At 37.0% G+C, this 14,802-nt stretch overlaps 1 protein-coding gene and 1 pseudogene across 4 annotated transcripts; one reads left to right on the forward strand and one right to left on the reverse strand.

Moving 5' to 3' along the window:
- Nucleotides 1-1,373: 1,373 nt before the first annotated feature.
- LOC113347197 (NEDD8-specific protease 1-like) lies at nt 1,374-7,586 on the reverse strand. 4 transcript variants are annotated; one of them, XM_026590803.1, is made up of 6 exons: nt 7,229-7,586; nt 6,188-6,290; nt 5,467-5,593; nt 5,033-5,360; nt 4,222-4,338; nt 1,374-2,660 (listed from the first exon to the last, which is right to left on the reverse strand). In XM_026590803.1, the coding sequence occupies exons 5-6, from the start codon at nt 4,327-4,329 to the stop codon at nt 1,977-1,979; spliced, it is 792 nt and encodes a 263-aa protein (XP_026446588.1). In that variant the 5' UTR covers nt 4,330-4,338; nt 5,033-5,360; nt 5,467-5,593; nt 6,188-6,290; nt 7,229-7,586; the 3' UTR covers nt 1,374-1,976. The 4 variants fall into 4 exon arrangements, with proteins under 4 accessions (XP_026446588.1, XP_026446587.1, XP_026446590.1 ...); XM_026590802.1 differs by having other exon boundaries at nt 4,666-5,360; XM_026590804.1 differs by lacking the exon at nt 7,229-7,586 and adding an exon at nt 6,437-6,603 and having other exon boundaries at nt 1,385-2,660; nt 4,666-5,360.
- LOC113350780 lies at nt 6,030-7,217 on the forward strand (annotated as a pseudogene).
- Nucleotides 7,587-14,802: the final 7,216 nt, after the last annotated feature.

Here is a 14,802-nt window from a genome sequence, read left to right on the forward strand (position 1 = left end):
AACATAATCATTATTTGCAGCTACAATTGATATGTTCTTACGAATGTTCTTTCCAACAAAATAAGGCTTCTCATGAGCTTTCTTCAAGAATATTGCAGCATCTTTGCAAACAGCTTTTGAGTGATTAATTATGTAACACTCAGTACATATACTTTTGGGTTGACGCTCGAAGAAGAATTGTTGCCACTTAGTAACTCCCGCATTGGTAGAACATTTCACACCCCTTCTTAAAGGCATTGAAAGATCGACATTGATACAGACTTTCACATGAATTCCACCAATAGGGATTGCATCTTTTGGTTCTATAGCTACAACTTCACACATAACTTGACCAATTTTAGTGACTGAGGTGACATTCATATGCTCTGGTAATAAGTACTTGAGTTGAATCCAAAAAAGCTGAAAACATCAATGTTTCTCTATGTAAACCATTCCTGGAATATACTCATGAATAACCAGTAGGTGCTTGTTGATACTCCAAGGTCGTTCATCGATTACTTTGTTGAGAAGCTCCCAGTGATTAAACTTGAAAATCATTAAATTTGGTTCAACCTCTATAATATTTAAATTCTCCGGAGTGAGGAAAGGCCATGTGAAAGTGATGCCTTTTTCAACCATGTCATAACTCATTCTTCCTTTGATGATGATTTTGCCAATAGCGCTGGCTTCACATTCATCCTTATCTTCTTCTTCCTTGTTGTTTTTGATAGCAGCAACTTCATTGACATCTCCCAATTCTAGGGTAGCTTGCTTGAACTTATTGACTAAATCCACAACTTGACTAGATTGAGCTTCCTCCATAACGTAATGCTCTTGGTAAAGGTATTCCTCACAACAATGAAAAGAACACTCACAGAGAAGAATTTTGAGGAGAGGGTTGTTATGAAAGCTAGGGTTATGAGAATAACCAATAATAAGACTGTGGAGATATGCTTGATTATAGATAATCTTATTATGTAATTGCGGATGATTTCTAGGCCAATAAGTAAGGTAACGAAAATATTTAGAATCCTTCTTAGAATGTGAAGAATGATAGCTGGAAACAGTGAACGATAGAAACAAAATAAGGAAACAGAACAACTGCATGCAGCTGACTTTGTGGGTTTTGAAAAATTTGAAAGGCGTGATGAGTTACTACCCAGTTCTAATGAGTTGAACCGATCCAAGACTTCATCAACACAGCACCATTAGCAAAAGCAATGATTACATTCATGTTTGAGCCCTTAAGCAAAAACTTTGTTAATATACTCAGCAAAAACTATGATCACAACAACAAAAGATGCAAAAGCCGTTAGAGAATAATCATAATATCAATCACATAAAAGGGGAATCAGAAATGAATTAAAAAGCCATCAAAGAGAAACAAGAATGAATGAGAAAATAATGAGACTGTTAATGAGAACTAAATAAAAAGATTAAGATTGTAAGACAATAAACATGAAACCAAAATCCTATGATTAGATGTTACAGATTCTCAGTTCAAACATTTAGAAAAAGGAAAACAATAGAAACTGAGTTAACCCGTTTAGTCACCCGATCCTCAGAGCTCGAAGGATAGAGATGTTGTCATGGTTTTTCTCGGGTAGTATCATTGTCAAAGTTGCCAGTTTCAGGTACATAGAAGCAGCCAAAAGAAAAGCCCACAATAAAAAAAAGAAAGGTTTAGCCTTTAGGGGAGCAAGATGGGAGAGTTGAAATTTAAATTCAATTCACAGTAGCAGTTGAAAAAAAATGATTTCCGACAAACCAGATACTGTATAGTTTGTAATTATGTAAAACATTGAGGCGTTATGGATTTATGTCAGCAGTTGTTTGTTAGGGCAACAAACCTTCTCTACATTCTCATTCGCACCATAAGATATTACCTCCATGCTTTATTTGTGACCTTGCCTCAAGGAATCAACACTCGACAACTTTACCGTCAGTATACTGATATGGTTTGCTTTTGATGCTCCATCCAAAGAATTCCAAGAAACTCATTTCTTGACCATCAAATCCTGAATAAGCATTAGTATATCACTTCTCATGTTAGATACCATCTGCGGTTTAACTTCCTTCAAAGCAGAAAACCACAACTCTTCATTATTTGTGGAACCACCATTTTTATACCAATCGCATATGAGTTTTGCAATTGCAGTAACATATAAACCACAATCATAACCATTCATCTGTTGTGGCATAATTGGACACTCCGAAAGGCTAATTTCTGAAGACCCTGATTCGGAATCACCCATAAATCCCACAACATCTCTGTAAAGTTTCTTAGCATATCTCTGATTAGAATTTCCCATGCTATCGTGGTGTACAAATACTTTGGAATTCTTCTCGTACGCAAGTAAGCTCCAGTGGGTACCACCCTGAGCTAGGGAGACATCTGTATTATTGTTGATTGAAAAGATTACTACTCTCTTCTCAGGCAGTTTAAGAGGTTCAACGAAATCTTTGAGGCTGTCTGGAAATGGGCAGTTCATAATCCAAAATGAGATAGAAGGTGGAACTAGCAAGATGTCTTGAGAGGAACAACCAGAATCAAGATAACTGAAATAGAACTCAATGATACGGTCATTTAGGAATTCCTGACCCCTGAGGATCCCCAAATCTGATCTTCTCAATACAACATCGTTGTAGCTGAGGATCTTATCATCCTCCATGGACAAACACTGTTGCACAAAATTGTTAAATATTTGCAACATAGTTGTAATAGAAGCTTACAAATAAAGATGAACATGCATATACAACAGTGCATTAAGAACATAACGAGCGCGGTATAATAAACTCGTGAAAATTCCAGGAAAATCCTACGACATGAGGAAAGATTATAACAGGTAAGGTTTCCCTCACTGGCAGAACAATGATTTCAGCAATACTACAGAACTCTGATGAAGTTTTAAGATACTCGAAGGAATTATGGTCATATTCATAATAAACAGCAACAAAACAAGGAAAGTAACAGAACTAAGCAATTGCTGAGTAGGAATGCAAATTATATTCCTTTGACGACATAGTTTTACAATGCTAACTTATGTTCAAGGTCTTCTTTTATTTTCTTGCCTAAATCAGGAAATGGAACTTCTAGCTTTCCCCCTAGTAAAAGAATTCTAATGTAAATCTGGGGAATAAGGTCTTTTGACGGGACATATACCTAAAAATGGATCACATATGCCACAATAGGATGTTCAGGCACCCCAAAACACATCATGTATTTACTAAAATTAAAAACCAGTCACCCCACAATAAGTTGTTCTACGGAATCAATCTCTTGGTCTTTCCTAGTCTAAACGGTCATAAAGGACAGAACTTCCATCACCAAGAGTTAACAAAACGGATGCTCCTTTGTAACTATAGCTTAATAACAAAATACGCTGTAGTTTCATACTGAAGTGGTAAAATTTTGCTTAAAAAGCCATAGGCGGTGGATAAGCTAACAGCGACCTCATAAAGATTATCAAATACAAAATGAGAACTAGTAAACCCAGGTACACGAATACTATGATGCAACACAAATGCAGAGGTGTTCCATTTGAAAAGAACAGGGTATAGATAACTAGTTATTGAGATATAGACTGAACCTGAACCCTAGCATGTACATGATCAAAATCTCTCAACTATAATACAACACGAAGACAGCAACGATGTAATAATACAATTCAAACAGTTTTAAGAAATTTTGCGTTCTTCAACACTACCCATATCAAATATCATTCAAAATTCCTCTAAATCATCTTCAATTTGTTGAACAACTACGTATAAGTAATACAATAGTCAGGCTGTACATGTCAAATTGAGTCCAACAAATAAGCTTTACATTCTTGAAGTCCAACATGTCAAAAGACATTTATATCTCCAATTTCACAAACTATTCAAATAATTCGCTTCACTGATGTCAGGCTGTACATGTCAAATCGAGTCCAATAAATAAGCTTTACATTCTTGAAGTCCAACATGTCAAAAGACATATCTCCAATTTCACAAACTATTCAAATAATTCGCTTCACTGATGTAGACTTATTGCTAGTTTATCTGGTATATGCATGATATACTAATTTAAAGCCGAGTACCAGCAGATCAAGCTGATTATAGTTTCAAACTAAGCGAAGTTGTCAGGCATTGCATGATTATAAAGACTCCAAAGAGTCCAGAAACTCTTGACAACAAAACATAGAACTAATTGTGGTTCCATCAGAACCAAAAAGGAAGAGAAACAAAAAAAAAGGGTTTTACCTGCAGTCCAGCACGAGATGACCTAGATACTGGTCTCTTCTTGTCTTTGTCTTTGTTAGCCGCAGTAGTCTTTCCCGCCAAAAGCCCTTTTCCTCCTTTTCCCGCCATATTTCACACCTAACAACAACCACAACAACACACCACCACTTCAGAATTTTACAATCCACGAATCAAAACCCACAAGCACAGAAACATGAAAAATCATAACCCAGTTAAGGTTTCCATCAACAAACACAAACGAACCACATAGATTAAAAAATTTAACAATTAACCTACAAGGGAAATCTCAGAAAAATCACGAGACAAAAACCCAAGCAAAATCGAAAGAAAAGATAACAGTCGTAAAAGAAAAACGAAGGGATGAAAACCTAAAATCGGTGATTCTAGCTGTCGAGAGAGAGAGGAACGAGGAGACAGAAAGAGAAGGAGAGATCTTGTTTTTACCTGTTTCGTTCGGGTTTTTTTTCGGTTCTCATAAGCTGAGGTTGAGATTCGAGAAGTAAAGGAGACAAGAAAACGGAGAGGAGATATTTTTTTGGGGAATTTAGGCGGAGACCCAAAAAAAATAATTTCTTCATTGTCAGGCCCATAATTAAATTTTAGATCCGTCACACCCATAATTAGATGAAATTATTAAAAATGTCTGCATGACGAATTATGCATCCGCATGACGGGTTATGCATCAGGGATACTAGATGACCGCTGCCACGATGGGACGGCCGACCGAAAAAAAATTGACGTAAAACTAAATTTTAACAAAATAATATTTGCTCAATATGTATTGCCGGCATCCGGCCGAAAACATACAAACCTTAGACCTGAAACTAAACGACGTCGTTCATTGTGCTCCTGCCTTTGGCCTTCAGTAATTGAATCTTGTTTTGCCCTATATTGAGCACGATGCAGGCACCTTTCTTTTTCAGTATCAGTCTCCGTTTGGTCTCGTACTCGAGCTAGGTCAGTAAGTCTCGGACTTCGTCCTGGATGAGAAATTGATGAAACCATCCAGAATAGTAATAGAAGATGCTAACGCAATAAACAATGTTGGTATTCTGTTAGAGGCAATTTTCGTCTTTCTTGTGTATAAGCTAACTGCCACATACAAAGCTACCCCACAACAACAGGTATCTGATAAATCACTGAGAAAAAGAAATAAAAACAAATTAACCAAGATTACAGGAGAATTATAGCAATGTAATCATGGGCCACCAAAAAGGAAATAGAAATTATCTAGCGTATCTTTACCTTGTAAGATCCCCTTAATTGAAGTAGAAACCTACGATATCATTCCTCCTTGCATGCCCATCATACTAAGCCTCAAACTATCACACCCGGTATCCAAATTTATGGAAGCCTTGGTTAATATTTTCACCTGCAGGGAATCCAGAACATGAAATAAATGTTCTTGTTCTTGCAGCGAGCTAATTCAGGGATATAGGGATCCCAGTACCAGAGATCCATCAAATTGCAACATGCTGGATTTGAAATACTTAGAACCCAGGAGCATAAATATTATGATTATATGTTATGACTTGCGAGATATCCAACCTGAACTTGGATACTCAGATTCCCTACGTTTTGAGATCTAAAAAGATGTCAAACTGGCAACTCAACTCAACAAACGATCACATACACTACATGCTACATCTATCAAGTTGGTTGTCTAAAGGTTTTTAGCTTTAAATCGAATAAACATATACGTCAATTCATCTTGGCCACAGTAAAGAGACTGCAACAACAGATTGTAAGTATGAACAAAGTATTAGGGATCAAAAGATGTGCACTTTAAACTGTATTGTAAAAGGCATATGACTGGAGCTATCGAGGTACAGTAAAACATTACCGAGAGCTATGTAGTCTAACATCTAGAGCAGGGTGGCTAATATGAGATCATTTTCAATGTAACCACACAGGTTTCTGAACATTTGCACTTCAGGTAAGATAGAATACAGACACGGTCAAATACCTCTTCTCGTATAGAGCATCAAGACAAGCATCAAGGTTATCACTAGATGAACGCTGCCACCATCTCCAACAAACTGCAACTGCTAGTAACCACTCAAACTTACCTGTAATGCATACACAGCTAGTTAAAAGACAGATTCAACTTTCAAGTTACAACTTCTCAACTCTTAAAAAAGCTAGCTTGATCTTTGTAGGCAGTAGATGTCCAGACAAGATTAGCTTATGCAAGCCGCTAGTGGTTCTACTTTACCGGGCGCAATAAAGTTCTCTTTAAATTATCTGAAAATTCTCCACAATTTTCTTGACAGGTAACATGGTTAAAAACGGTGACATCGAAAATGGACTTCATGTTTCTGAAAACTTCTCAACAGGAGTTCTTATTCCACCAAAACAGCAGGATTTAATATCTCCTCTCCCTGGTTGGTTTCATATCTCCTCTCCCTGGTTGGATCATCGAATCGCTAAAATCTGTCAAGTACATTGATGCTAAGCACTTTAATGTCCCTACCGGATCTTCCGCAGTTGAACTTGTTGCAGGAAGAGAGAGTGCAATTTCTCAAGTTCTAAGACTAATTGCGAACGAATTTTATACCTTAACGTTCACTATCGGTGACGCCGAGAATGGTTGTCATGGGTCAATGATGGTTGAAGCTTTCGCTGCTAAAGAAACATTCAAAGCTCCATTTACATCCAACAGAAAGGGTGAATTCAAGACTTCAAGTTTTAAATTTCAAGCCATTTCAAACAGGACAAGGATAACTTTCTATAGCGCTTACTATCACACCAAGTTAGATGATTATGGCACTCTCTGTGGACCTGTGTTGGACCAAGTTAAGGTTTTATACGTTTTTATTAAAATCAGCAAGTAGTCTTTGACTGAAAATCAACAAAGACTCGTCACCAAGTACGAGCTTATAATATTGAACTTGCATAGGAATCAATGGAGAAATTAATAGGGTTTGTCGGACTCAAATTCAAATGACTCCTAATCTAAAAATGTAAAAGTTAAACCAAATTATCATATGCGACCCGTTAATGTTACCTCAAATTGTTCTTCGATCAGAATTATTTTACCCAAGTCTGAAGTTTGCAATCTTCGATTAGAAAAAAGTGAATTGGGATCTCCTGAAAAAATGGTTGATGATTCTCTGTAAAGTAATCAACGTGGAAGTAATTCAACGAATTCACCCAATCTTCGATTAGAAATCAGAGGACGAACTTGGTGATGGTGGTGGTTCAACCAATTTACCCAATTTTCAATTTAGGGTTACAGGTTAGAGAAGATTGAATATTCAATCAACCAAATCCGAACTCTGTACTCTAAAGTTTAAATTGAGTAAAGATTAATGGAGATTTAGGGTATGAATTTTGATGAAGATGAAACGAAGAAGAAAGGATCGAGAGAGATTTTTGCTGTTGTCCGTTTGGTAGAAAGAATTAAGGGTGCACAGGAACCGAGCCGGACCGACGGACCGTTCCGGAACCGGTGGAATCGTACCTGTTTTTGTACCGAATCGAGGAAGGGGTACAGGTACCGGTCCAAAAAAATAGGTACCGGTCTCTGGGAGGTACAGGTACACGGTCCAATCCAAATTCCGTGTCGTCCCGGACCGAATGTACCGAGCAATGGTTGATTGAGTTTTATTACCGATCACCGATATAATAACATATGAATTGACATATAGAAGGAATCTAATCTCAGTCGCAAGGGCTTTGCATGACGAACTCACCTTCTAATGAAGTACGAAGGATTTCCGTTAACACCAGACGGATCCCTGGAGATATGATGAGCCCAACAAAGAGGCGTTAACTGACTTGAGAACTCAAGAAGATCAACAGAGCCATTCAATTAATGGCCATGTAGCATAAACAAATGTCAGACGAATGATAACAGCAGCTTATGCTAAGATTATGTCAAGAACAAAAAGAATTCGAAGGAGCTGTCTGTGGAACGAAGTCCTAATATTGATGAAATAAGTGATTGGAGCTAATCATCAATCCCCACTATTGACGTCAAATCCTTATACAGCAAAATATAAGACATACAGATGATTCAATGATGTCTTTCCTCGATCATGAAGGAACTAATGATTAAAATCAATCACCAACATCCTCCATTAGCTTGGACTAAGAACATGAAATGAATATGAGTCTTTGTTATTACAAGGGAGGACGATACCTTCCCCTCCGATGACGACAATTAAAGGAACCGAATAGAACCAGTACCGTGCCTGGAACCGTACATGTACCGATTGATACCGGAACCGAGGCACAAGGTACAGGTACCGGTCCAAAATTTTGGAACCGAGACTAGGGAGGTACAGGTACTTGGCCTCGGCAAGAACCGAGCCGAACCGTACCGTGTGCACCTTAGAAAGAATAGAAAATTAGAGAAGAAGAAGAAGAAGGGAGGAAAAAATGATAATTTGGAGATGGTCGGGATTTGACCCCAGGACCTCTAAGCTATTCCCGTGTTTTTGTTTTATTTTTCCTTTGACAAAAATGTCCTCAACATTTCAGGTATTTACATCTGTTTAAAGAAGGAAAAGAATTAAAGAGGGACTGTGTCGTCCTTTCATCGTTGAACCAAATCCAATATTTTTTGTCTAATTAGAAAAAAAATGCCACGCTTCACATTGACACAAAGTCACCATATATAGGGTCCTCTCTCGCTTCGCTCGGTCCGCCCAATAATTGGTAACGCAACTTGGATATAACATATCTAAAAAACCGCGCCTTGAAATTTTACAAATATTATATCGTTGGAAATGTTTTAAAGAGAGCTACGCAACGAGTACAAACAACAATATCAAATTTTTGATTTCCACGAAAAAATCGGAGGTGATCATCATTTTAGGAAAAAGTTTCGAAAACTGACTACATAACCATTATGCAGCCACCAAAAAAGATGCATAACACATTCTGCAGACGCATAACGAATTATGCAACCATTTTCTCGACTGCATAACAAATTATGCATCTGCATAATCAAGTTATGCATGTATAACAAGTTATGTAACCATTGTTTTGGTTGATTTTAGTGAGTACATAAAAAATTGATGCATAATGCATTATGCATCCATATTTACGGATGCATATCAGGTTATGCATCTATTTTGTCGATGCATAAAAGATTGTGCAAAAATTTTCTCGATGCATAATGCATTATGCAGTCATATTTTCGGATGCATAACAGGTTATGCATCCATTTTCACGACAAAATAACATGTTATGTAGATATTATTGTAGGTGCATGACAAGTTATGCAGTCTTTGTTTTTATAGGTTTCAATAGTGACAAAAAATTATTGCATAACGTGTTATGCGACCATTTCCGGGACTGCATAACAAATTATGCATTAACTTTTGTAGATGCATACATATTCATAGTTGCACTACATGTTATAAATATTCCAGTATATCATAGATACAAACACACATCTAGAGTTGCAAGAATAATATCTCAATAAAATTTAGCTACCAACTCTTCAGTACTACGAAAGTGACGACCAAGATAAAAACCCGCACTAAAAAAAGTATAACCAACTTAAAGGAACTGAGGTACTAACCTTCGAAGGTCGCAAAGTCCTGCAGTTAACGAAGAAACAAATAATCAATCTATTTTCCATCTTCTGCAGACATGTGTAAGAAACCGATATGACTCTTAAAATCTTAAGCACTTACCCTTTTCAACCACTTTGGATTGCCAATAGTCTTACTCACACTACTTGCCTTTCCACAAGCACCTTACGTGCAAAAATATGATGCTAAAGAGATGAGCTTGATGTTTATTTTCTAGACCCATTGTACCTCCTTCTTTGCAGCAAAAAATGGCTTGAGCAATCTGACATTTCCCTTCTCAAACTCATATACATGAATCACGGAGAAGGAAGAAGAAAACACACGAAAAAAATTGATAACCCGAAGCTAAGTAATGGCATCTCTTAACCTACAATCAAATACATAACACATGCTTATAATTTCAAACACGGATTCAACGATCAGTTCTCCCAATCCAACAAGATGAAATTTCCTGAGAGAAACTATTATCTGGTACCATATTGTATTTCTTCAAAGGAAATTTGGATTTGATATAGCTTTCAACAAATTTCGAAATTGCCCACCTCTAAACAAAGTCATCATAGTTGATCAAAGGTTTATATTTTGTCAATCTCAATCACTGTAATCTTCGGATGCATAATAGGTTAATTTCTTCTCAATTGCTCAAAAACCGGTAATTGCAACAGAAACCCAATAATCATTATCTATAGCTTCTTTACCATTTTTCTTATCTGTGATAACCTTCTTCTTTTTTTGGTGAAGATGATTTGCTTCTGATTCTTCTATTCGTATATACTGATTTGATTTTTAGGATTTTCCCAATGGATAACTGTACTCATCGGGAATTCACAGTGGAGTGGAGGGGAAGAAGGAAAAGAATTGAAGAAGAAGAAAAAAAAAATACCGAAACCTAATTTTACAAACTATGGGTTTGGGAGAAATGTTTTCAACAAAAATGAGTGCGCGCGTGAACTTCTCTGTCCGTGGGTTTCATAGTGGAAAAAACTGAAAAACGGGTTCCCCTGTAGTTTTCACATATGTTTTCCGGGACGACCGAAAGGATCCCTTCTATATTGTCGCAATGGGCCTAAAAATGCATTGCTTGCAACTTTTTTTTTCGTTTTTAATCGACTCAATTGAATGGGTATTGGTCGTTTTTTCTCGAAATTGAGTCAACAATCAGAGAGTTATCGTCCCCGACTACGGTTAGGAGCAATTAAAGCGAATGTAAGTCGACCCAATTGATGGCTAATACGGCATGGAAATGGTCAAAAAAGCGTCACCTAAACTTTTGATTTTAAGCTTGATCGTTGATTGCCAACAAAATTCAGCCATTAGATCTAAAACTGTTACAGAATATGTTACAATATTAGCGTTACATTAATATAACGCGCACAGATGTTATTAAATCACTGTTACAGATATTGTTGCAAAATCTGTTACAAATTGCGTCACAAAAAATAAGCCACATACTTCGGTCGTCCGAGCACTGCTGAAGCAGTCATCTAGTCTTAACGGAGTGGGGTTGCGTGCTTTAAATATAAACGGGGAGAGTAAAAGAAAAGGAAAAGACTTTATTGGGGAGATTTTGGATATACAGGCGGTTCACATTATCTTATTACTCCCTCTGTCCTAAAATTTTTGTCCTCTATTTTATTTTCGTCTGTCCTAAAATACTGTTCAGGATTTGTTTATAGTCATAATTTTTAGTCAAACTCTCAAATATATCCTTTAAACTTTTACAATTATAAAATTATTTTAGATATCACTAATCTAAATATTAAATGATATCTTCCTCGATAGGAAACAAATCTACTAAATCAATCCATAAAGATTTTTGTTTTTATCTTCTATTTAAATATTTCTATAAATATTATAATTATCAATGTATTTTTCTTACATACTCCATATGCTCCTTTTAATTTTAGTAATAATATATCATTTAATAGGGGTAGTTTTGTACACTCCTCAGGTCTCCTTAATATCTTGACTTAGTCAAAGCGGACTAATAATTTAGGACGAAGGGAGTATTAAACTATTTGTTGTTTTTATTCGTGTGGGAACGTGACTATTACTTACTACCTTGTCGGAATTGCTACCGAACCGATTCTTGATCCGAGTTACTATATTTGGTATCCTAATGTAGCCAATTGAGGTAATTGAATATTTATCCATATTTTTGACGGGTTTTGCAAATATCCTTATCAGTCAGTAAAAACGATTTTTTTGGGACCAGCCTTTTTTTGGGGAGCATTGTTTTATAAGGCGATATATCCTATAACTATAAGGGATGTCCTAAAGTAGTGACATTACTAATTTGCTCCTAACACTAATTAAAATTAAAACTAACCTAATAACTACCAAAATATTAACCTAATTTATTAACAAAACAACTCCTCCTCTACCCTGCCGCACAGAAACGTTTTGGACGGGACGGGGGAGGGGGATTTCTTCTTCTCTTTTTTCCTTTCAACATCGTTTTCATCAATTAATCATCAATTCATAAAATTTCCATCGTCGATTAATCAATCAAGTATAAGAATGCGTCGGAAAAAAAAAAACCCAAGACTCCCAGGAGAAGGTCCTGGATTGGCACATATAGAAAATCTCCCAAGTGAAGTTGAGATTGAAAAATAAGTGGAACCGTTTGGTGAAGTCATAATCGGTTACCAAAGAGGCAAGAAAAACCCTGAGACTGCCACTATGAAAATCCGCAGATATTTTCCCATAAAATATGATGTTAAAAGCATACTTAGTTTAATTAATGATACATTTAATCATCCTCAAGGACAATTTGACCTTCGTGTATAATTTCGTCTGAATCCTTCAAAGATTTCCACATTTCCATGTTATGCTCATACATAATGCACCAACCCAACATTGTGTCCGGGTTAAATCCATGCCAATAAGAGTTTTTGGATGCCGGAGGCAATGGAAAATTGTCTTCTAACCGGAGGCCTATAAAGTGGTTGTTCTTAATCAACGCAATCACCAATCTCTTACGTTTAAGTTGCTCGACACATATGGTTGTTTCGGAGTGTATGTGAAACTAGCATCTTTTGAGAAATAGTGAAACACACAATTGAATGCGTCCGGGATTAAGTGGTCACATATCGGCATGCCTATCCAATGATCCCTTGTGATTGGATTGTCCATGTGGAGACGGATTTGATACCTAACAAATTGTACATTGAGACTAGCATCCCCATTGCATAACATTGTCTTGTAAAATTCCGGGTTCTCCTTTAGCTTCATCAACAACTTTTGCGTACATAAGTGATTGGAAAATCATTATATAGCTTGGCACCTTAGGTAAAAGGGCCCTAGTTGTTGTACGACAATGTGGTAACCATGATTACCATCCGGAGGTACGTCGGCGGTGAATATGACGTACTCTCTATTGTAAAGAGGTAGCTCTTCCAAATAGCTTTTATTAATAAGTGGTGGTATATCATCAATTGGTCGACTCCTTTGTTGGATGGGGCACACTGGAGCCTTAAGATTCACGTCTCGTTGAGTTGGTTGGCTCGATTTAGATGGAATAGGTTGGGTTGGTGGCGAGTGTAACATCGATCCTTTTTTCTTCGTATCTCATTCACTTGTTTGCCCTTTTCCATAATACTCCTAGCCCGTTTCTTAGAATCCTCTTAGTACTTCGCCTCGGTATGCTCATGCGCCGAAGGATCTCTAGTAAAAGTGTTCATTTCACTTTGCATACTTTCCAACACCTTTGCATATTGTCTTACTTGTTTTTTTGTTTCTTTGGTGCTTGGCCTACCTTTTCCCTTGCCTTTTTTCGGTTCTTGAACATTCTCCGAAGTGTGTGGATAAACGATTGTCCGCATGCCATCCCAAAAGATTTTCCTTTCGAGTTTGTTCATGTTCCAGTACATCTCGAGAATGGTTCTTCTCATTTCATTATCACCAAACTCTTCTCTGGAATCACCCTTTGGAGGAGGGACAAAACTTAATTGTTGCCAATATGGATCTATACCGCTTAAAGGGATTATGCCATATTCATAGTTAATTATTATATGGAGACAAAGGAGTCCCATAGACTTCATCATGTTACAAACACACACCTCGTCCGGCTTGGTTTCCCATATCTCAATCAAATTCACCTCTACCATTAACTTCTTAATGCAAGCATGTGAAATATTATAATCGATCCCCTTGAACAACCGAAGGTCCTTCAATTTCTTGTACTTCATGATGCGGCTTTTTTGAAACTTCTCGTTAATTCTATCAATCTCGCGGTTGAAGTAATTTTCCATTGCGTTAAACACAATCACAAAATTATCGACACATCCAAAAAGATTTTTCTTCAACCGATGGTGATCCGATTCTACCAAACTTGTCGTTTGATTCCCAAAGTGTTTATGGTGGTTGGTAAATAAATAAACGAACCGATCTTTGTGCGGTTCCAACCATTGCTCAACCATATATGTTACAATATCATCGGGATATTCGGGGCTAGACCAATGTTCGATAAATGTGGCAAGATTTAGATTATACTCTTCTTCGGTGAGAGACCAAGTCAATGACTCCCATTCACCGGAGAAAGCAACCCATTTAGCGTGATTTAGAATGTATTGTCTATAGAATTCCTCTTTTGCATCCGCTTGTTCATCTTCCGGTAGCTTATTAATCTCTTCAAATGCTTTCCTCTTTGGTGGACAAATTTGAGGCTTGCACCTATTCATCACAATAAACCATATATGGAATGTACAAAGCATATTATGTGCTAATGGGAAGACTCTCTCTATTGCGTTTATTAATGCTACTTCATTGTCCGTCACTATAACCCCAGGGATATCATCATCTCGGTAGATGGCCTTCAATTGTTGTAGCGCCCAAGTGTAACTTGGTTCTTGCTCATCTTTTAGAAAACAAAAAACAACGGTAAACGGTGACTTCGTCGACGTACTACCAACAATGACATCTCGTATTTGTTGGTCTTGTAAGTGTAATTCATTATAAGAACTTCATGGAAGTATTGAGCCAATTGAACACTCTTCGGATGCGCAATGAAGAGATGCGTTATTTCTTCTTCCGG

This window comes from Papaver somniferum, chromosome 2, assembly GCF_003573695.1.
Source record: "Papaver somniferum cultivar HN1 chromosome 2, ASM357369v1, whole genome shotgun sequence".
NCBI classification, from domain to species: Eukaryota; Viridiplantae; Streptophyta; class Magnoliopsida; order Ranunculales; family Papaveraceae; genus Papaver; species Papaver somniferum.

Excerpts from the sequence above, each read along its gene's own strand:
- LOC113347197 (XM_026590803.1), bottom strand. The coding sequence starts at position 4,329 with ATGGCGGGAAAAGGAGGAAAAGGGCTTTTGGCGGGAAAGACTACTGCG. Across the intron at positions 2,661-4,221 it reads CATCTCGTGCTGGACTGCAG|TGTTTGTCCATGGAGGATGA; the intron begins GTAAAACCCTTT and ends TTTGTGCAACAG.